Source organism: Rhinoraja longicauda, chromosome 27 (genome assembly GCF_053455715.1).
Source record: "Rhinoraja longicauda isolate Sanriku21f chromosome 27, sRhiLon1.1, whole genome shotgun sequence".
In the NCBI taxonomy this organism is placed as follows: Eukaryota; Metazoa; Chordata; class Chondrichthyes; order Rajiformes; family Arhynchobatidae; genus Rhinoraja; species Rhinoraja longicauda.
The window spans coordinates 18878014-18898923 of NC_135979.1; the positions used below are offsets into that span (position 1 = coordinate 18878014).

At 45.3% G+C, this 20910-nt stretch overlaps 2 protein-coding genes and 1 long non-coding RNA gene across 3 annotated transcripts; 2 read left to right on the forward strand and 1 right to left on the reverse strand.

Annotated features, from left to right (window-relative positions):
* Positions 1 to 2928: 2928 nt before the first annotated feature.
* On the forward strand, positions 2929 to 9148 carry LOC144606660 (interferon alpha-inducible protein 27-like protein 2A). The gene is made up of 4 exons (XM_078422957.1): positions 2929 to 3040; positions 3240 to 3283; positions 6128 to 6289; positions 8988 to 9148. Exons 2-4 carry the CDS (start codon positions 3244 to 3246, stop codon positions 9065 to 9067), a joined length of 282 nt encoding a protein of 93 aa, XP_078279083.1. The 5' UTR covers positions 2929 to 3040; positions 3240 to 3243; the 3' UTR covers positions 9068 to 9148.
* A 2612-nt stretch (positions 9149 to 11760) lies between these two features.
* On the reverse strand, positions 11761 to 20910 carry LOC144606852 (uncharacterized). The gene is made up of 3 exons (XR_013548991.1): positions 20693 to 20910; positions 16497 to 16810; positions 11761 to 12430 (listed from the first exon to the last, which is right to left on the reverse strand). It is a non-coding gene; the product is annotated as an uncharacterized LOC144606852 (long non-coding RNA).
* On the forward strand, positions 13597 to 18269 carry LOC144606851 (interferon alpha-inducible protein 27-like protein 2A). The gene is made up of 4 exons (XM_078423271.1): positions 13597 to 13707; positions 13907 to 13950; positions 16587 to 16748; positions 18109 to 18269. The coding sequence occupies exons 1-4, from the start codon at positions 13655 to 13657 to the stop codon at positions 18186 to 18188; spliced, it is 339 nt and encodes a 112-aa protein (XP_078279397.1). The 5' UTR covers positions 13597 to 13654; the 3' UTR covers positions 18189 to 18269.

Sequence of the window (20910 nt, forward strand, 5' to 3'; positions counted from 1 at the left end):
AGGACCAAGAAGAGGCCTGCGAAATATATTACGTTCTTCCGTGAGTGAGAGAATCATTTTGCAAGCGATAACAGAAACAAAAGGAGCAATCAGGTGATGTAGAAATATTTAAAATAAGGTCCTTGCAATTATGGTGGAGGTTTTGTTAATAGCTTGCTGATAAATGAGCTTTTTTTTAACAAGATTCAAGCATCCATTTTAACTTGTGTAGGAAGGAATTGCAGATGCTGGTTTAAACCGAAGAGAGACATAAAAAGCTGGAGTAACTCAGCGGGACGGGCAGCATCTCTGGAGAGAATGAATGGGTCTGAAGAAGGGACTCGACCCAAAGCCTCACCCATTCCTTCTCTCCAGAGATGCTGCCTGTCCCGCTGAGTTACTCCAGCATTTTGTGTCTATATTTCATTTTTACTTGTCGGGGCAGGAAAGGGATTGGGAGCAGTGGGGTGGGGTGGGGGTTGTCATGTGTTGTGGTCAGACATTGACAAGGGAGATAATTCAACTTGAATATCTGGGCAAGTTTGTAGGGATGAATGAAGGAGACAAGGCACTCCGGGGCGGGGCTAAAGCAGGTCTGATGCGGAATTCCCGAGTCCGCAGACAGTCTCGCAAGGTTATAACGGTGAATGCCGAAAAGGTTGTCGCATCACCATTAACCAGTGCAAAAGCCGGACAAGCGAGCGGCTGATTCCGCTGGAACGCCTCGTAGGTCGGCAGTGGAGGATGAAATGACAGATGGGCGCGGCCACTTTCAGCTGAGCCCCCGGAGTGTTCTGCCGGCAGCCGGAGAAATGGTTCACACCGGACCATAAAGTGAGCAGATATCAGAAATTGCATCTCTCCCTGGGCCGAGATCGTACGTTTCAGAGACGTTTGGGTCGAGTCCCTTCTTCAGACCATTCCTTCTCTCCAGAGATGCTGCCTGTCCCGCTGAGTTACTCCAGCTTTTTGTGTTTATATTTCATTTTTACTTGTCGGGGCAGGAAAGGGATTGGGAGCGGTGGGGTGGGGGGGGGGGGGGGGGGGGGGGGTTGTCATGTGTTGTGGTCAGACATTGACAAGGGAGATAATTCAACTTGAATATCTGGGCAAGTTTGTAGGGATGAATAAAGGAGACAATGCACTCCGGGGCGGGGAAACCACTTCTGGCACAATAGCTCGATTTGCAATTCACCAAAATCGAAACTAATGCTTGCTTGTTCTCAGGAAATGAAACTTAACTGGTTCTCTTAGAATGACGTCAGGCCAGTTGTTTATAAAATAATGCAGTGCAGCCAAAACTTCATGTCCCAGGCAACTGTTGGAGTGTGACGTTGGTCAGATTCACAGCAAGCTGCAATGTGCTATCCTATTTTTTTTAAGCAAGTCAAGTCAAGTTTATATGTCACATACACATACGCGCTGTGCAGTGAAATGAAAGTGGCAATGCCTGCGGATTGTGCACAAAAAAGTTACAATTACAGCATGTAAATTAAAATTAATACAGAAAATAAAATTTAGTCCCTGGAGTTATAATAGTTAACACTCCTGATGGCCAGTGGGAAGAAACTCCGTCTCATCCTCTCCATTTTCACAGTGTGACAGCGGAGGCGTTTGCCTGACCGTAGCAGCTGGAACAGTCCGTTGCTGGGGTGGTAGGGGTCCCCCATAATCTTGCTTGCTCTTGATCTGCACCTCCTGATGTATAGGTCCTGCAGGGGGACGTGTAGTTCCCATGGTGCGTTCTGCCGAACGCATTACTCTCTGCAAGGCCTTCCTGCCCTGAATAATTGGTAAAGCATAACTCAATGTACAATTAACCTTAAACTTGCTTTTAACTCCTTCAGTCTATTTAATTACTATGGAAATTGGGATTTATAAAAAAAATTTAATAACATTTCCACACTCCCTCAACTCTTGGCATCTCCAAAAGCAATTGCCCCAACACCCAAAATGGTCTCTTGTTGGTATGAAACTGGCTTATGGGGACAATTATGTTTCAAAAGTGTTTCAGCGCTCGATGGATAAGGTGCTCCTAGGCCCTCCCCTCTGCCTGCGTAAACACTGTGTTTCAGCGCTCGATGGATAAGGTGCTCCTAGGCCTCCCCCCCCCCACAATTGCCCATCATTCTTTAGTGATATAATTCCACTTTCCAGCCTCTTCCTCTAACTTCCGTCTCCTCTCTACCCAACTGACTCCATCTTCCTATCACACTTCTGCCTATCACGCACGAGACTCTATTTCTAAGAAAACCCTCCTGCTTCCCCTCCTCCTCTCCCTTTCCCTCCCCCAACTAGCTCCATCTGCCCACCATCCTGCCTTTATCTGGTCACTGATTATCTTCCATCCTCTGCCTCAACCTTCCCCCTCCCCATCCCCACCCAACCCAACCTCTACCTGCACATCATCCCCCTCCACCTCACCTGGTTACATCTGTTGCCTACAAGCCCCTGTCTCACCCTCCCTCTTTGTCCTGATGCAGAGTCTCGACCCAAAACGTTGACCATCAGCCGTCCTCTGCCTCCACAGATGCTGCTTGATCTGCTGAGTTCCTCCAACAGGAACCTGTCTTTTGCACCAGGTTACTCCATCTGCACTTTTATGTTGGCAATAAATGACCACACAGTTTCTGCTTCAGGCCGGAGAGAAACTATTTAAACATCTTTGGAGCGTTTCAAAATGTTACTTTACATTTGTTTGCAAATGTTGTGCTATCGACCGAGTTACTTTGTATCACTGAATGAAATGCTGATGTCACATGAGTTCTGAGGAAGTGAAACTGAAGAAAATAAAAATAAATGAATTTAAAGTATATACTAAATAAATAGACCTTTAATAAGGTATTTAAGTTATTGAATGCTAACTATAATTTACTGGGAGGGGCACATTCTTGCTCTATTCAAAGAAATGGTTAAAATCTTGGATAATTGCCTAGATAAATAGCTACTGACTTTAGGACCCAGAAGAGTACCATTGGCTTGCTATATATATTGCGTTCTTCAGCGAATGAGAGAATCTGTTGGCAAAAGACAACGGAGACAAACGGAGCGATCTAGTGAGGTGATGTAGAAAATATTTTAAGATTTTATTTTTAAAATATTTTAAGATTTTAGCAATTAAATTTCAAGGTGGAGGTGAAGGGTCTTTTGCATGGTGTCCCGCTTAGAAAAAAACTTTACCTTTAAACTGTGTGCTGAAGTATGTAAATTCAAGTTTAAAGCAAGGATTATTTTTAAATGGTTCATTTTTCTCTTCACAGAAACATGGACCTGACAACACTTATTATGGCGGGCGTTAGTGCTGGTGAGTGGAATCTATAAGTAAACTTTTGATTTCTCTAACTTCAAGTAACCCCTGCATTCCCTCTCTCTCCATCACTCCTCTACCCAAGTCACACCAGCTTCTCGTTTTCACCCAACAATCAGCCTGTTTCCTTTATCGTCATTACTTTTTTTGCATATCTTTCATTCCCTGTTCTATATCTCTCCACAGCACTGTCTATATCTCTCGTTTTCCCTTTCCCGTTACTTTCAATCTGAAGAAGGGTCTCAACCCTCGATTCCTTCTCTCCAGAGATGCTGCCTGTCCTGCTGAATTACTCCAGCTTTTTGTGTCTATCCTCGGTGTAAACCAGCATCTGGATTTCCTTCCTAAACTTTGTGGGAGTGGCTGCATTGGCCCCTTCAATAGTTCGGAACAGCTGACATTTGTGGAAAGGTCTCCACCCAAAAGTCTAAATTAGAATTTCAACCTGAGACGTCACCTATTAGTTTTCTCAAAAGATGTTGCCTGACCGTTAAGTTACTCCAGCATTTTGTGTCTATCTTCGGTGTAAACCAGCATCTGGATTTCCTTCCTACACACTGTTGGAGCAGTTCCAGCCACAACTGCACCTAGATCCTCCTATTTCTGAGGTTCGGGGAAATGGCTGTGAACTGTTTTGTATGTGCTGTTATGTTTGTGTGCTACTGTATGTTTCATTTTTTCCTTAGTACCTAATCAGATGTACAGCACTTTGGTCAACGTGGGTTGTTTTTAAATGTGCTATACAAATAAAATTGACTTGACTTGACTTTACCATTACTGAATGTTTCTGTTTTTTCACCGTTCACTGACCATGGTTGTCGGAGGATGCTCTCTTCTTCCTGCAGTTCAGGATCGGCAGGAATATCTGGCAGAACTAGGTTACTGAATGACCAGAGGCCTCTGGCTGAGTGCGAGCCCAAGAAGGGACAAGTTCTTGGGTTTGATTTGGGACTGTGGAGGGGACAGGGAATGAGGGGATCGGAGACAGGGCGGCACGGTAGTGCAGCGGTAGAGTTGCTGCTTTACAGCGAATGCAGCGCCGGAGACTCAGGTTCGATCCTGACTACGGGTGCTGTACTGTAAGGAGTTTGTACGTTCTCCCCGTGACCTGCGTGGGTTTTCTCCGAGATCTTCGGTTTCCCCCCACACTCCAAAGACGTACAGGTATGTAGGTTAATTGACTGGGTAAATGTAAAAATTGTCCCTAGTGTGTGTAGGATAGTGTTAATAGTGTTAGTGTGCGGGGATCGCTGGGCGGCGCGGACTTGGTGGGCCGAAAAGGCCTGTTTCCGCGCTGTATATATATGATATGATATGATAATGGGGTTTGGATATAGTGATGTTTATCGCCATAAAAAGGCTAGTGGAAGAGTTAACACACAGCAAATCAGCCCTGCATGGAAAGTTTAATAAAAAACAATCCAGATAACTTGGGTTATTGCAGCAAAATGTGTGCAAGAATAAATCCTATTTAAATGCAATGCTGCTATTTAAATTAATTTATCTAAATGGTGTAGAACAACAAGGTTATACATTTCTGAATTGTTATTTGATCTCTATGAACAATAAAGATGTACAGTAACATAATGAGAGATAGCAGACGTTTTGTATGTAACCAGAGAATATTGCTTGACGGGTCTATTCAAAATAGAATATCATTGATTCCTATTGGTAAAGATAATATTTCCTATATAAAGACCCATTAGTCAATAATCTATATTTACTGCGATTCTGTTACATTCATACTTTTAGAAATGACTAGACCAAGTGGACCTGTTGGGCCCATCCTGCATTGGTGCAGCACCCTCTCCTCCCACCCCCTCCTCTCCTCCCACCCCCTCCTCTCCTCCCACCCCTCCCCGCCTCCCACCCCCACTCTCCTCCCACACCCCCACTCCCCTCCCACCCCCACTCCCCTCCCACCCCCACTCCCCTCCCACCCCCACTCCCCTCCCACCCCCACTCCCCTCCCACCCCCACTCCCCTCCCACCCCCCACTCCCCTCCCACCCCCCACTCCCCTCCCACTCCTCTCCTACCCCCCACTCTCCTCCCACCCCCCACTCCCCTCCCATCCCCCACTCCCCTCCCACCCCGCACCCCACTCCCCTCCACCCCCCACTACCCTCCCACCCCCACTCCCCTCCTACCCCCCACTCTCCTCCCACCCCCCACTCCCCTCCACCCCCACTCCCCTCCACCCCCAAAGATAGACACAAAATGCTGGAGTAACTCAGCGGATCGTTCTCCTTAGTCTGTACCGCAAAGTTTCTTGCTACTTATTTGATCAGGTTTCATTAGAGGCTGTGCTGAGCCGAGGGAGGAGGTCCTGTAAGATACTAAGATGAGAGATTAGATGTGCTGTGTATGTGCTCCTTCCGCTTTATGCCAGCTACAACTTGTACCCTTAGCACAGTCCCTTTGATTTGGTACTGAGGTAACCACAAAACTATAGTTTGGTGGCACATCTCCCATAATATACAAGTGAATAGTGCATGCGAAGGAAAGAACTGCAGATGCTCGCTTAAATCAAAGATTTTCACAAAATGCTGGAGTAACTCAGCGGGACAGGCAGCATCTCTGGAGAGAAGGAATGGGTGATGTTTTGGGTCGAGTCCCTTCTTCAGACCCATTCCTTCTCTCCAGAGATACTGCCTGTCCCGCTGAGTTACTCCAGCATTTTGTATCTATCAGTGAATGTGCATGTTGGGTGGAGTGCTATCTGGCCCATCATTAAATTGCTTGACTGTACCTTTCATAGAAACAATGCCACTTAAATCCTTGTGTATTCTTGGTTTGTGTTAAGCTCCATCTGATCAAATGGGGATGTTTCTTCTTTTAGGCTCTTGCATTGTTGCAGCCCCTTTCGTTTTGGGGGCTGTCGGCTTTACCACCGCTGGGATAGCGGCCGGTTCCGTCGCTGCAAAGTTGATGGGAGCCGCCGCTGTTGCCAATGGAGGAGGCGTTGCAGCCGGAGGCTTGGTGGCCGTTCTTCAATCAGCTGGTAAGATCCAGAAGTGAAGAGAAATGAGCCTTTTTCAATCTTCCTTGCTTAAATCTTTTGAGCTGAACATTGGTGCGGAATAACATTTTCATATTAAATACACCAGGAATGTATCTTTATCGCAATTAATATAATTCTGCTATATTTTAATTACAATAACGTGAAAATAAAATCTGCTTTGGCTTTTCTGTAAATAGAAATAAACAACTGAGATCATTTGAAGAACAATCCCTCTGAACAACATCAGCTAAGACCAGTAGGCAGTGTGAGCTTTGGTACACAATAGAGTAATGAAAAGTCTTGGTGCACAGGAGAGGGAGAGACCTATCAGTGAGGGAAGCAGATGGGCACTTCTCCGGCTGAGAATAAGACTCTAGAATGGTCTGGTGCCACCCTGGTTCCATGGTCTATGAAGTCTCAGACCAGTACAGAACATTATGAGGGGAGAGGGAAACAATAGACAATAGACAATAGACAATAGGTGCAGGAGTAGGCCATTCAGCCCTTCGAGCCAGCACCGCCATTCAATGCGATCATGGCTGATCACTCAATCAGTACCCCGTTCCTGCCTTCTCCCCATACCCCCTCACTCCGCTATCCTCAAGAGCTCTATCCAGCTCTCTCTTGAAAGCATCCAACGAACTGGCCTCCACTGCCTTCTGAGGCAGAGAATTCCACACCTTCACCACCCTCTGACTGAAAAAGTTCTTCCTCATCTCCGTTCTAAATGGCCTACCCCTTATTCTCAAACTGTGGCCCCTTGTTCTGGACTCCCCTAACATTGGGAACATGTTATCTGCCTCTAATGTGTCCAATCCCCTAATTATCTTATATGTTTCAATAAGATCCCCCCTCATCCTTCTAAATTCCAGTGTATACAAGCCCAATCGCTCCAGCCTTTCAACATACGACAGTCCCGCCATTCCGGGAATTAACCTAGTGAACCTACGCTGCATGCCCTCCATAGCAAGAATATCCTTCCTCAAATTTGGAGACCAAAACTGCACACAGTACTCCAGGTGCGGTCTCACCAGGGCCCGGTACAACTGTAGAAGGACCTCTTTGCTCCTATACTCAACTCCTCTTGTTACGAAGGCCAACATTCCATTGGCTTTCTTCACTGCCTGCTGTACCTGCATGCTTCCTTTCATTGACTGATGCACCAGGACACCCAGATCTCGTTGAACTCCCCCTCCTCCTAACTTGACACCATTCAGATAATAATCTGCCTTTCTATTCTTACTTCCAAAGTGAATAACCTCACACTTATCTACATTAAACTGCATCTGCCATGTATCCGCCCACTCACACAACCTGTCCAAGTCACCCTGCAGCCTTATTGCATCTTCCTCACAATTCACACTACCCCCCAACTTAGTATCATCTGCAAATTTGCTAATGGTACTTTTAATCCCTTCGTCTAAGTCATTAATGTATATCGTAAATAGCTGGGGTCCCAGCACCGAACCTTGCGGTACCCCACTGGTCACTGCCTGCCATTCCGAAAGGGACCCATTTATCCCCACTCTTTGCTTTCTGTCTGTCAACCAATTTTCTATCCATGTCAGTACCCTACCCCCAATACCATGTGCCCTAATTTTGCCCACTAATCTCCTATGTGGGACCTTGTCGAAGGCTTTCTGAAAGTCGAGGTACACCACATCCACTGACTCTCCCTTGTCAATTTTCCTAGTTACATCCTCAAAAAATTCCAGTAGATTTGTCAAGCATGATTTCCCCTTCGTAAATCCATGCTGACTCGGAATGATCCCGTTACTGCTATCCAAATGCTCAGCAGTTAGAGGTTGGGTAGAACATGACTAGAGAGGTCCTGCACACTGAAGGTTAAAAAGCCAGACCTCTCTGTTTGTGATCTTAAGATTACTTCCTGTAGCATGCACTTGTGAGGGCTTAAATAGGCGGACGGCATGAATGCATTAGCTAAAGAGCTTGGGCAGGAGCATATTTGGGATTGCTCCTGGAGCCGGAGGGACTTACGCAAGAAGGATTGCACCTAAATGGAGGGCAACTGTTCTCCTAGTAAGGAGATTTATGTGTGCTACTCAGAAGATTCTTAAACAAAATTGGCAGGTGGAAGGGAAGATTAGTGCAGCAGTTGTGGAGGCATTCTGGGGAACGCAGAGGATTATCAAACAAATCCAGTGTGCAGAGCAGAGACAGGTTAGGAATCATGGAATGGCTAGCAGAGTCTTCTGTGTTAATGAAGAAGCAGACCCCACACAGGTAAATCATTGGGGCACAGAGCATGGATCAGCACTTGGAATTAAGATGTTTTTGCAATCACAGAAATATGGCTGAAGGGCAGGACTGGCAACTTAATGTGCTGGGAAAATTTGCATAAAATTGCAATGGTAGTGCAAGAGGCAGTGCAAATCTCAATAGATTTCCATTGTTGTGTTTGGATTAGGGCTGATTTAAGAACCTGATAGATGCAGGAAAGAAACTGTTCCTGAACCTGATGATGTGTGACTTCATGGTTCTGTACCTGCTGCCCAGTGATAGCAGTGAGAAAAGGCATGGCTTGGATGGTGGGGATCCTTAATGATAGATGCTGCCTTCTTGAGTTAGCGCCAGGTGGCATTGCTGCTCAGGAATGAGGTGTCAGTTGTTAATCATTTCAGGGTGTCACAGATTGTTTACAGTTCATTCTTATTTGTTGTTTTCCGTTTTTCTTTAGGAGCAGCAGGACTGTCTACCGTTGCTAATGCAGCAGTTGCGGCTGGAGGTGCAGCAGCTGGTGCATTGATCCCACACTGAAGAGAAGAATGGCCTAAAAAAAAACGGAACAAATTACCGTTCCTAAAATTCAGTGATTAATAAAACTTTCATTGGCTCATCTGTAACTGTTCAGGCTGCTTACTGGGAAGGGGAACATACCATTTTGAGAGGTTCTGATGTTTCTTCTCAGAGGGGGTGTTTTGGAACTGAGGGGCATAGTTTCCAAACAATGGGTCACCCATCTCGGTTGAAAATGAGAAAAGATTCCTTCTCTCAGATGGCTGTACCTCAAACTTCTGTACCTCTTGCCTCGTGGTAGAGGGGAAATGAGGGAGTGACTGGGATGAGACTGGTCCTTTATAATGCTAGTGGCCTTGCTGTGAGGCATCGTGAAGTGTAGATGGAGACAATAGAAGGGAGGACAATAAAGGACACCAACATCATGGATGAGGATGTACAAGATATGATTACACAAAAGCAGGTGGTAATATATGGAGTGAAGACGATTATTAACCTGCTGCAGGATATTGATCAGCAGGGCAAGTTGGCCGAGGAATGACTTATGGAGATTAATTCAGATAAGTGTGAGATATTGCATTTTGGGACATCAAGTGAAGTCAATTATATTTGTATAGCACATTTAAACACAACCCACATTGACCAAAGTGCTGTACAAAAAGAACATACAATAGCACACAAACCTAACAAGACATACATAAACAGTTTACGGTGCCCCCTCAGAGGGCCTCAAACGCTAAAGAATAGAATTAGGTTTCGAGCCTGGACTTAAAGGAGTCGATGGAGGGGGAAGTTCTGATGGGGAGTGGGATGCTGTTCCACAGACTAGGAGCTGCATCCGCAAAAGCGCGGTCACCCGTGAGCTTAAGCCTAGACCGCGGGCAGTCAGTAGCCCCAAGTCGGCCGACCCAGACGTTGTACCAGGGCAGTGAATAGTAGGGCATTGGGAGTGTTGTAGAGGAGAAGGATTTCAGAGTACAAGTACATAGCTTCTCCTCAGCCCAATATCCTGCCCATTATCTGGTTCACTGATTACCCTCTAGGCCCTGCCTCAACCTCCTCCTCTCCCCAACCCCCATATGACTATCTATTCATCATCCCCTCACCTCACCCGGTTACACCTATTGCCTGCCAGCCCATCTCACCCCTCCATCATTGGCCTGATGCAGAGTCTCGATCCAAATCATCATCCATCCTCTGCCTCCACAGATGCTGCTTGACCTGCTGAGTTCCTCTAACAGGAACCTGTCTTTTACACCAGGTTACCACATCTGTAGTCTTTTATGTTGACAATAAATGACCACACAGATTCTGTTTCAGGCTGGAGAGAAACGATTAAAATTGTTCCCAGCCCAGCATCTTCGGAGTGTTTAAAAATGTTGTGCTATTGACCAATTTACTTTGCATTCGCTGATGTCACATGAGATCTGAGGAAATGAAACTGAAGAAAATAAAAACAAATTAATTTAAAGTATATACTGAATAAACAGAACTTTAATAAGAGTTAAACATGGATATTTAATGCTATATGATATCTGCAAATATAGTTTATTGGGAGATGCACATTATTCAAGGAATTGCTTTAAATCTTGGATAATTACCTCGAAGAATGACTACTAACCTTAGGACCAAGAAGAGGCCTGCGAAATATATTACGTTCTTCCGTGAGTGAGAGAATCATTTTGCAAGCGATAACAGAAACAAAAGGAGCAATCAGGTGATGTAGAAATATTTAAAATAAGGTCCTTGCAATTATGGTGGAGGTTTTGCTAATAGCTTGCTGATAAATGAGCTTTTTTTTAACAAGATTCAAGCATCCATTTTAACTTGTGTAGGAAGGAATTGCAGATGCTGGTTTAAACCGAAGAGAGACATAAAAAGCTGGAGTAACTCAGCGGGACGGGCAGCATCTCTGGAGAGAATGAATGGGTCTGAAGAAGGGACTCGACCCAAAGCCTCACCCATTCCTTCTCTCCAGAGATGCTGCCTGCCCCGCTGAGTTACTCCAGCATTTTGTGTCTATATTTCATTTTTACTTGTCGGGGCAGGAAAGGGGATTGGGAGCAGTGGGGTGGGGTGGGGGTTGTCATGTGTTGTGGTCAGACATTGACAAGGGAGATAATTCAACTTGAATATCTGGGCAAGTTTGTAGGGATGAATGAAGGAGACAAGGCACTCCGGGGCGGGGCTAAAGCAGGTCTGATGCGGAATTCCCGAGTCCGCAGACAGTCTCGCAAGGTTATAACGGTGAATGCCGAAAAGGTTGTCGCATCACCATTAACCAGTGCAAAAGCCGGACAAGCGAGCGGCTGATTCGCTGGAACGCCTCGTAGGTCGGCAGTGGAGGATGAAATGACAGATGGGCGCGGCCACTTTCAGCTGAGCCCCCGGTGTGTTCTGCCGGCAGCCGGAGAAATGGTTCACACCGGACCATAAAGTGAGCAGATATCAGAAATTGCATCTCTCCCTGGGCCGAGATCGTACGTTTCAGAGACGTTTGGGTCGAGTCCCTTCTTCAGACCATTCCTTCTCTCCAGAGATGCTGCCTGTCCCGCTGAGTTACTCCAGCTTTTTGTGTTTATATTTCATTTTTACTTGTCGGGGCAGGAAAGGGATTGGGAGCGGTGGGGTGGGGGGGGGGGGGGGGGGGGGGGTTGTCATGTGTTGTGGTCAGACATTGACAAGGGAGATAATTCAACTTGAATATCTGGGCAAGTTTGTAGGGATGAATAAAGGAGACAATGCACTCCGGGGCGGGGAAACCACTTCTGGCACAATAGCTCGATTTGCAATTCACCAAAATCGAAACTAATGCTTGCTTGTTCTCAGGAAATGAAACTTAACTGGTTCTCTTAGAATGACGTCAGGCCAGTTGTTTATAAAATAATGCAGTGCAGCCAAAACTTGATGTCCCAGGCAACTGTTGGAGTGTGACGTTGGTCAGATTCACAGCAAGCTGCAATGTGCTATCCTATTTTTTTTAAGCAAGTCAAGTCAAGTTTATATGTCACATACACATACGCGCTGTGCAGTGAAATGAAAGTGGCAATGCCTGCGGATTGTGCACAAAAAAGTTACAATTACAGCATGTAAATTAAAATTAATACAGAAAATAAAATTTAGTCCCTGGAGTTATAATAGTTAACACTCCTGATGGCCAGTGGGAAGAAACTCCGTCTCATCCTCTCCATTTTCACAGTGTGACAGCGGAGGCGTTTGCCTGACCGTAGCAGCTGGAACAGTCCGTTGCTGGGGTGGTAGGGGTCCCCCATAATCTTGCTTGCTCTTGATCTGCACCTCCTGATGTATAGGTCCTGCAGGGGGACGTGTAGTTCCCATGGTGCGTTCTGCCGAACGCATTACTCTCTGCAAGGCCTTCCTGCCCTGAATAATTGGTAAAGCATAACTCAATGTACAATTAACCTTAAACTTGCTTTTAACTCCTTCAGTCTATTTAATTACTATGGAAATTGGGATTTATAAAAAAAATTTAATAACATTTCCACACTCCCTCAACTCTTGGCATCTCCAAAAGCAATTGCCCCAACACCCAAAATGGTCTCTTGTTGGTATGAAACTGGCTTATGGGGACAATTATGTTTCAAAAGTGTTTCAGCGCTCGATGGATAAGGTGCTCCTAGGCCCTCCCCTCTGCCTGCGTAAACACTGTGTTTCAGCGCTCGATGGATAAGGTGCTCCTAGGCCTCCCCCCCCCACAATTGCCCATCATTCTTTAGTGATATAATTCCACTTTCCAGCCTCTTCCTCTAACTTCCGTCTCCTCTCTACCCAACTGACTCCATCTTCCTATCACACTTCTGCCTATCACGCACGAGACTCTATTTCTAAGAAAACCCTCCTGCTTCCCCTCCTCCTCTCCCTTTCCCTCCCCCAACTAGCTCCATCTGCCCACCATCCTGCCTTTATCTGGTCACTGATTATCTTCCATCCTCTGCCTCAACCTTCCCCCTCCCCATCCCCACCCAACCCAACCTCTACCTGCACATCATCCCCCTCCACCTCACCTGGTTACATCTGTTGCCTACAAGCCCCTGTCTCACCCTCCCTCTTTGTCCTGATGCAGAGTCTCGACCCAAAACGTTGACCATCAGCCGTCCTCTGCCTCCACAGATGCTGCTTGATCTGCTGAGTTCCTCCAACAGGAACCTGTCTTTTGCACCAGGTTACTCCATCTGCACTTTTATGTTGGCAATAAATGACCACACAGTTTCTGCTTCAGGCCGGAGAGAAACTATTTAAACATCTTTGGAGCGTTTCAAAATGTTACTTTACATTTGTTTGCAAATGTTGTGCTATCGACCGAGTTACTTTGTATCACTGAATGAAATGCTGATGTCACATGAGTTCTGAGGAAGTGAAACTGAAGAAAATAAAAATAAATGAATTTAAAGCATATACTAAATAAATAGACCTTTAATAAGGTATTTAAGTTATTGAATGCTAACTATAATTTACTGGGAGGGGCACATTCTTGCTCTATTCAAAGAAATGGTTAAAATCTTGGATAATTGCCTCGAAAAATAGCTACTGACTTTAGGACCCAGAAGAGTACCATTGGCTTGCTATATATATTGCGTTCTTCAGCGAATGAGAGAATCTGTTGGCAAAAGACAACGGGACAAACGGAGCGATCTAGTGAGGTGATGTAGAAAATATTTTAAGATTTTATTTTAAAAATATTTTAAGATTTTAGCAATTAAATTTCAAGGTGGAGGTGAAGGGTCTTTTGCATGGTGTCCCGCTTAGAAAAAAACTTTACCTTTAAACTGTGTGCTGAAGTATGTAAATTCAAGTTTAAAGCAAGGATTATTTTTAAATGGTTCATTTTTCTCTTCACAGAAACATGGACCTGACAACACTTATTATGGCGGGCGTTAGTGCTGGTGAGTGGAATCTATAAGTAAACTTTTGATTTCTCTAACTTCAAGTAACCCCTGCATTCCCTCTCTCTCCATCACTCCTCTACCCAAGTCACACCAGCTTCTCGTTTTCACCCAACAATCAGCCTGTTTCCTTTATCGTCATTACTTTTTTTGCATATCTTTCATTCCCTGTTCTATATCTCTCCACAGCACTGTCTATATCTCTCGTTTTCCCTTTCCCGTTACTTTCAATCTGAAGAAGGGTCTCAACCCTCGATTCCTTCTCTCCAGAGATGCTGCCTGTCCTGCTGAATTACTCCAGCTTTTTGTGTCTATCCTCGGTGTAAACCAGCATCTGGATTTCCTTCCTAAACTTTGTGGGAGTGGCTGCATTGGCCCCTTCAATAGTTCGGAACAGCTGACATTTGTGGAAAGGTCTCCACCCAAAAGTCTAAATTAGAATTTCAACCTGAGACGTCACCTATTAGTTTTCTCAAAAGATGTTGCCTGACCGTTAAGTTACTCCAGCATTTTGTGTCTATCTTCGGTGTAAACCAGCATCTGGATTTCCTTCCTACACACTGTTGGAGCAGTTCCAGCCACAACTGCACCTAGATCCTCCTATTTCTGAGGTTCGGGGAAATGGCTGTGAACTGTTTTGTATGTGCTGTTATGTTTGTGTGCTACTGTATGTTTCATTTTTTCCTTAGTACCTAATCAGATGTACAGCACTTTGGTCAACGTGGGTTGTTTTTAAATGTGCTATACAAATAAAATTGACTTGACTTGACTTTACCATTACTGAATGTTTCTGTTTTTTCACCGTTCACTGACCATGGTTGTCGGAGGATGCTCTCTTCTTCCTGCAGTTCAGGATCGGCAGGAATATCTGGCAGAACTAGGTTACTGAATGACCAAAGGCCTCTGGCTGAGTGCGAGCCCAAGAAGGGACAAGTTCTTGGGTTTGATTTGGGACTGTGGAGGGGACAGGGAATGAGGGGGTCGGAGACAGGGCGGCACGGTAGTGCAGCGGTAGAGTTGCTGCTTTACAGCGAATGCAGCGCCGGAGACTCAGGTTCGATCCTGACTACGGGTGCTGTACTGTAAGGAGTTTGTACGTTCTCCCCGTGACCTGCGTGGGTTTTCTCCGAGATCTTCGGTTTCCCCCCACACTCCAAAGACGTACAGGTATGTAGGTTAATTGACTGGGTAAATGTAAAAATTGTCCCTAGTGTGTGTAGGATAGTGTTAATAGTGTTAGTGTGCGGGGATCGCTGGGCGGCGCGGACTTGGTGGGCCGAAAAGGCCTGTTTCCGCGCTGTATATATATGATATGATATGATAATGGGGTTTGGATATAGTGATGTTTATCGCCATAAAAAGGCTAGTGGAAGAGTTAACACACAGCAAATCAGCCCTGCATGGAAAGGTTAATAAAAAACAATCCAGATAACTTGGGTTATTGCAGCAAAATGTGTGCAAGAATAAATCCTATTTAAATGCAATGCTGCTATTTAGATTAATTTATCTAAATGGTGTAGAACAACAAGGTTATACATTTCTGAATTGTTATTTGATCTCTATGAACAATAAAGATGTACAGTAACATAATGAGAGATAGCAGACGTTTTGTATGTAACCAGAGAATATTGCTTGACGGGTCTATTCAAAATAGAATATCATTGATTCCTATTGGTAAAGATAATATTTCCTATATAAAGACCCATTAGTCAATAATCTATATTGACTGCGATTCTGTTACATTCATACTTTTAGAAATGACTAGACCAAGTGGACCTGTTGGGCCCATCCTGCATTGGTGCAGCACCCTCTCCTCCCACCCCTCCCCGCCTCCCACACCCCCACTCTCCTCCCACACCCCCACTCCCCTCCCACCCCCACTCCCCTCCCACCCCCACTCCCCTCTCACCCCCACTCCCCTCCCACCCCCCACTCCCCTCCTACCCCCCACTCTCCTCCCACCTCCCACTCCCCTCCACCCCCACCCCCCTCCACCCCCAAAGATAGACACAAAATGCTGAAGTAACTCAGCGGATCGTTCTCCTTAGTCTGTACCGCAAAGTTTCTTGCTACTTATTTCATCAGGTTTCATTAGAGGCTGTGCTGAGCCGAGGGAGGAGGTCCTGTAAGATACTAAGATGAGAGATTAGATGTGCTGTGTATGTGCTCCTTCTGCTTTATGCCAGCTACAACTTGTACCCTTAGCACAGTCCCTTTGATTTGGTACTAAGGTAACCACAAAACTATAGTTTGGTGGCACATCTCCCATAATATACAAGTGAATAGTGCATGCGAAGGAAAGAACTGCAGATGCTCGCTTAAATCAAAGATTTTCACAAAATGCTGGAGTAACTCAGCGGGACAGGCAGCATCTCTGGAGAGAAGGAATGGGTGATGTTTTGGGTCGAGTCCCTTCTTCAGACCCATTCCTTCTCTCCAGAGATACTGCCTGTCCCGCTGAGTTACTCCAGCATTTTGTATCTATCAGTGAATGTGCATGTTGGGTGGAGTGCTATCTGGCCCATCATTAAATTGCTTGACTGTACCTTTCATAGAAACAATGCCACTTAAATCCTTGTGTATTCTTGGTTTGTGTTAAGCTCCATCTGATCAAATGGGGATGTTTCTTCTTTTAGGCTCTTGCATTGTTGCAGCCCCTTTCGTTTTGGGGGCTGTCGGCTTTACCACCGCTGGGATAGCGGCCGGTTCCGTCGCTGCAAAGATGATGGGAGCCGCCGCTGTTGCCAATGGAGGAGGCGTTGCAGCCGGAGGCTTGGTGGCCGTTCTTCAATCAGCTGGTAAGATCCAGAAGTGAAGAGAAATGAGCCTTTTTCAATCTTCCTTGCTTAAATCTTTTGAGCTGAACATTGGTGCGGAATAACATTTTCATATTAAATACACCAGGAATGTATCTTTATCGCAATTAATATAATTCTGCTATATTTTAATTACAATAACGTGAAAATAAAATCTGCTTTGGCTTTTCTGTAAATAGAAATAAACAACTGAGATCATTTGAAGAACAATCCCTCTGAACAACATCAGCTAAGACCAGTAGGCAGTGTGAGCTTTGGTACACAATAGAGTAATGAAAAGTCTTGGTGCACAGGAGAGGGAGAGACCTATCAGTGAGGGAAGCAGATGGGCACTTCTCCGGCTGAGAATAAGACTCTAGAATGGTCTGGTGCCACCCTGGTTCCATGGTCTATGAAGTCTCAGACCAGTACAGAACATTATGAGGGGAGAGGGAAACAACAGTTAGAGGTTGGGTAGAACATGACTAGAGAGGTCCTGCACACTGAAGGTTAAAAAGCCAGACCTCTCTGTTTGTGATCTTAAGATTACTTCCTGTAGCATGCACTTGTGAGGGCTTAAATAGGCGGACGGCATGAATGCATTAGCTAAAGAGCTTGGGCAGGAGCATATTTGGGATTGCTCCTGGAGCCGGAGGGACTTACGCAAGAAGGATTGCACCTAAATGGAGGGCAACTGTTCTCCTAGTAAGGAGATTTATGTGTGCTACTCAGAAGATTCTTAAACAAAATTGGCAGGTGGAAGGGAAGATTAGTGCAGCAGTTGTGGAGGCATTCTGGGGAACGCAGAGGATTATCAAACAAATCCAGTGTGCAGAGCAGAGACAGGTTAGGAATCATGGAATGGCTAGCAGAGTCTTCTGTGTTAATGAAGAAGCAGACCCCACACAGGTAAATCATTGGGGCACAGAGCATGGATCAGCACTTGGAATTAAGATGTTTTTGCAATCACAGAAATATGGCTGAAGGGCAGGACTGGCAACTTAATGTGCTGGGAAAATTTGCATAAAATTGCAATGGTAGTGCAAGAGGCAGTGCAAATCTCAATAGATTTACATTGTTGTGTTTGGATTAGGGCTGATTTAAGAACCTGATAGATGCAGGAAAGAAACTGTTCCTGAACCTGATGATGTGTGACTTCATGGTTCTGTACCTGCTGCCCAGTGATAGCAGTGAGAAAAGGCATGGCTTGGATGGTGGGGATCCTTAATGATAGATGCTGCCTTCTTGAGTTAGCGCCAGGTGGCATTGCTGCTCAGGAATGAGGTGTCAGTTGTTAATCATTTCAGGGTGTCACAGATTGTTTACAGTTCATTCTTATTTGTTGTTTTCCGTTTTTCTTTAGGAGCAGCAGGACTGTCTACCGTTGCTAATGCAGCAGTTGCGGCTGGAGGTGCAGCAGCTGGTGCATTGATCCCACACTGAAGAAAAGAATGGCCTAAAAAAAAACGGAACAAATTACCGTTCCTAAAATTCAGTGATTAATAAAACTTTCATTGGCTCATCTGTAACTGTTCAGGCTGCTTACTGGGAAGGGGAACATACCATTTTGAGAGGTTCTGATGTTTCTTCTCAGAGGGGGTGTTTTGGAACTGAGGGGCATAGTTTCCAAACAATGGGTCACCCATCTCGGGTGAAAATGAGAAAAGATTCCTTCTCTCAGATGGCTGTACCTCAAACTTCTGTACCTCTTGCCTCGTGGTAGAGGGGAGATGAGGGAGTGACTGGGATGAGACTGGTCCTTTATAATGCTAGTGGCCTTGCTGTGAGCCATCGTGAAGTGTAGATGGAGACAATAGAAGGGAGGACAATAAAGGACACCAACATCATGGATGAGGATGTACAAGATATGATTACACAAAAGCAGGTGGTAATATATGGAGTGAAGACAATTATTAACCTGCTGCAGGATATTGATCAGCAGGGCAAGTTGGCCGAGGAATGACTTATGGAGATTAATTCAGATAAGTGTGAGATATTGCATTTTGGGACATCAAGTGAAGTCAATTATATTTGTATAGCACATTTAAACACAACCCACATTGACCAAAGTGCTGTACAAAAAGAACATACAATAGCACACAAACCTAACAAGACAGACATAAACAGTTTACAGTGCCCCCTCAGAGGGCCTCAAACGCTAAAGAATAGAATTAGGTTTCGAGCCTGGACTTAAAGGAGTCGATGGAGGGGGAAGTTCTGATGGGGAGTGGGATGCTGTTCCACAGACTAGGAGCTGCATCCGCAAAAGCGCGGTCACCCGTGAGCTTAAGCCTAGAACGCGGGCAGTCAGTAGCCCCAAGTCGGCCGACCCAGACGTTGTACCAGGGCAGTGAATAGTAGGGCATTGGAAGTGTTGTAGAGGAGAAGGATTTCAGAGTACAAGTACATAGCTTCTCCTCAGCCCAATATCCTGCCCATTATCTGGTTCACTGATTACCCTCTAGGCCCTGCCTCAACCTCCTCCTCTCCCCAACCTCCATATGACTATCTATTCATCATCCCCTCACCTCACCCGGTTACACCTATTGCCTGCCAGCCCGTCTCACCCCTCCCTCATTGGCCTGATGCAGAGTCTCGATCCAAATCATCATCCATCCTCTGCCTCCACAGATGCTGCTTGACCTGCTGAGTTCCTCTAACAGGAACCTGTCTTTTACACCAGGTTACCACATCTGTAGTCTTTTATGTTGACAATAAATGACCACACAGATTCTGTTTCAGGCTGGAGAGAAACGATTAAAATTGTTCCCAGCCCAGCATTTTCGGAGCGTTTAAAAATGTTGTGCTATTGACCAATTTACTTTGCATTCGCTGATGTCACATGACATCTGAGGAAAAGAAACTGAAGAAAATAAAAACAAATTAATTTAAAGTATATACTGCATAAATAGAACTTTAATAAGAGTTAAACATGGATATTTAATGCTATATGATATCTGCAAATATAGTTTACTGGGAGATGCACATTATTCAAGGAATTGCTTTAAATCTTGGATAATTGCCTCGTTTAATGACTACTAACCTTAGGACCCGGAAGAGGTCTGCGAAATATATTACGTTCTTCTGTGAGTGAGAGAATCAGTTTGCAAGCGATAACATAAACAAAAGGAGCCATCAGGTGATGTAGAAATATTTAAAATAAGGTCGTTGCAATTATGGTGGAGGTTTTGCTAATAGCTTGCTGATAAATGAGCTTTTTTTTAACAAGATTCAAGCATCCATTTTAACTTGTGTAGGAAGGAATTGCAGATGCTGGTTTAAACCGAAGAGAGACATAAAAAGCTGGAGTAACTCAGCGGGACGGGCAGCATCTCTGGAGAGAAGGAATGGGTCTGAAGAAGGGACTCGACCCAAAGCCTCACCCATTCCTTCTCTCCAGAGATGCTGCCTGTCCCGCTGAGTTACTCCAGCTTTTTGTGTCTTTATTTCATTTTTACTTGTTGGGGCAGGAAAGGGATTGGGAGCGGTGGGGGGGGGGGGGGTTGTCATGTGTTGTGGTCAGACATTGACAAGGGAGATAATTCAACTTGAATATCTGGGCAAGTTTGTAGGGATGAATAAAGGAGACAAGGCACTCCGGGGCGGGGAGACCAGGTCTGATGCGGAATTCCCGAGTCCGCTGACAGTCTCGCAAGGTTATAATGGTGAATGGCGAAAAAGTTGTCGCATCGCCATTTATCAGGGCTGGAAAGCCTTGTAGGTCGGCGGTGGAGGATGAAATGGCAGATGGGCGCGGCCACTTTCAGCTGAGCCCCCCGGTGTTTTCTGCCGGCAGCCGGAGAAATGGTTCAAATCGTCCTGCACACCGGACCGTAAAGTGAGCAGATATCAGAAATTGCATCTCTCCCTGGGCCGTGATCGTACGTTTCAGAGACTCGGTTAGCTGTAAGATAGCACCGTTCCAAAAGAGGTTACACTGTACTCGCCTGCAATGTGGTTTATTTAGCTGGGGGGAGAGCGCACACAGGAACGATCCCAGGAGTTAGTGGGCCAACAACTTGTTTTGTTAGTGTTGTCGTCCTTTCGATTGATCCTGAAGCAGATCCCACTTCTGACACCATGTTTTGTTAGTGTGTTTCCTTTCTGTAACCTGCTACATTATAGCTACACAACTAATTAACAGAGGCTTTACACTCGAGTCTTG

Excerpts from the sequence above, each read along its gene's own strand:
- LOC144606660 (XM_078422957.1), top strand. The coding sequence starts at position 3,244 with ATGGACCTGACAACACTTATTATGGCGGGCGTTAGTGCTG. Across the intron at positions 3,284-6,127 it reads TATGGCGGGCGTTAGTGCTG|GCTCTTGCATTGTTGCAGCC; the intron begins GTGAGTGGAATC and ends TTCTTCTTTTAG. Across the intron at positions 6,290-8,987 it reads GGCCGTTCTTCAATCAGCTG|GAGCAGCAGGACTGTCTACC; the intron begins GTAAGATCCAGA and ends GTTTTTCTTTAG.
- LOC144606851 (XM_078423271.1), top strand. The coding sequence starts at position 13,655 with ATGAGAGAATCTGTTGGCAAAAGACAACGGGACAAACGGAGCGATCTA. Across the intron at positions 13,708-13,906 it reads AAACGGAGCGATCTAGTGAG|AAACATGGACCTGACAACAC; the intron begins GTGATGTAGAAA and ends TTCTCTTCACAG. Across the intron at positions 13,951-16,586 it reads TATGGCGGGCGTTAGTGCTG|GCTCTTGCATTGTTGCAGCC; the intron begins GTGAGTGGAATC and ends TTCTTCTTTTAG.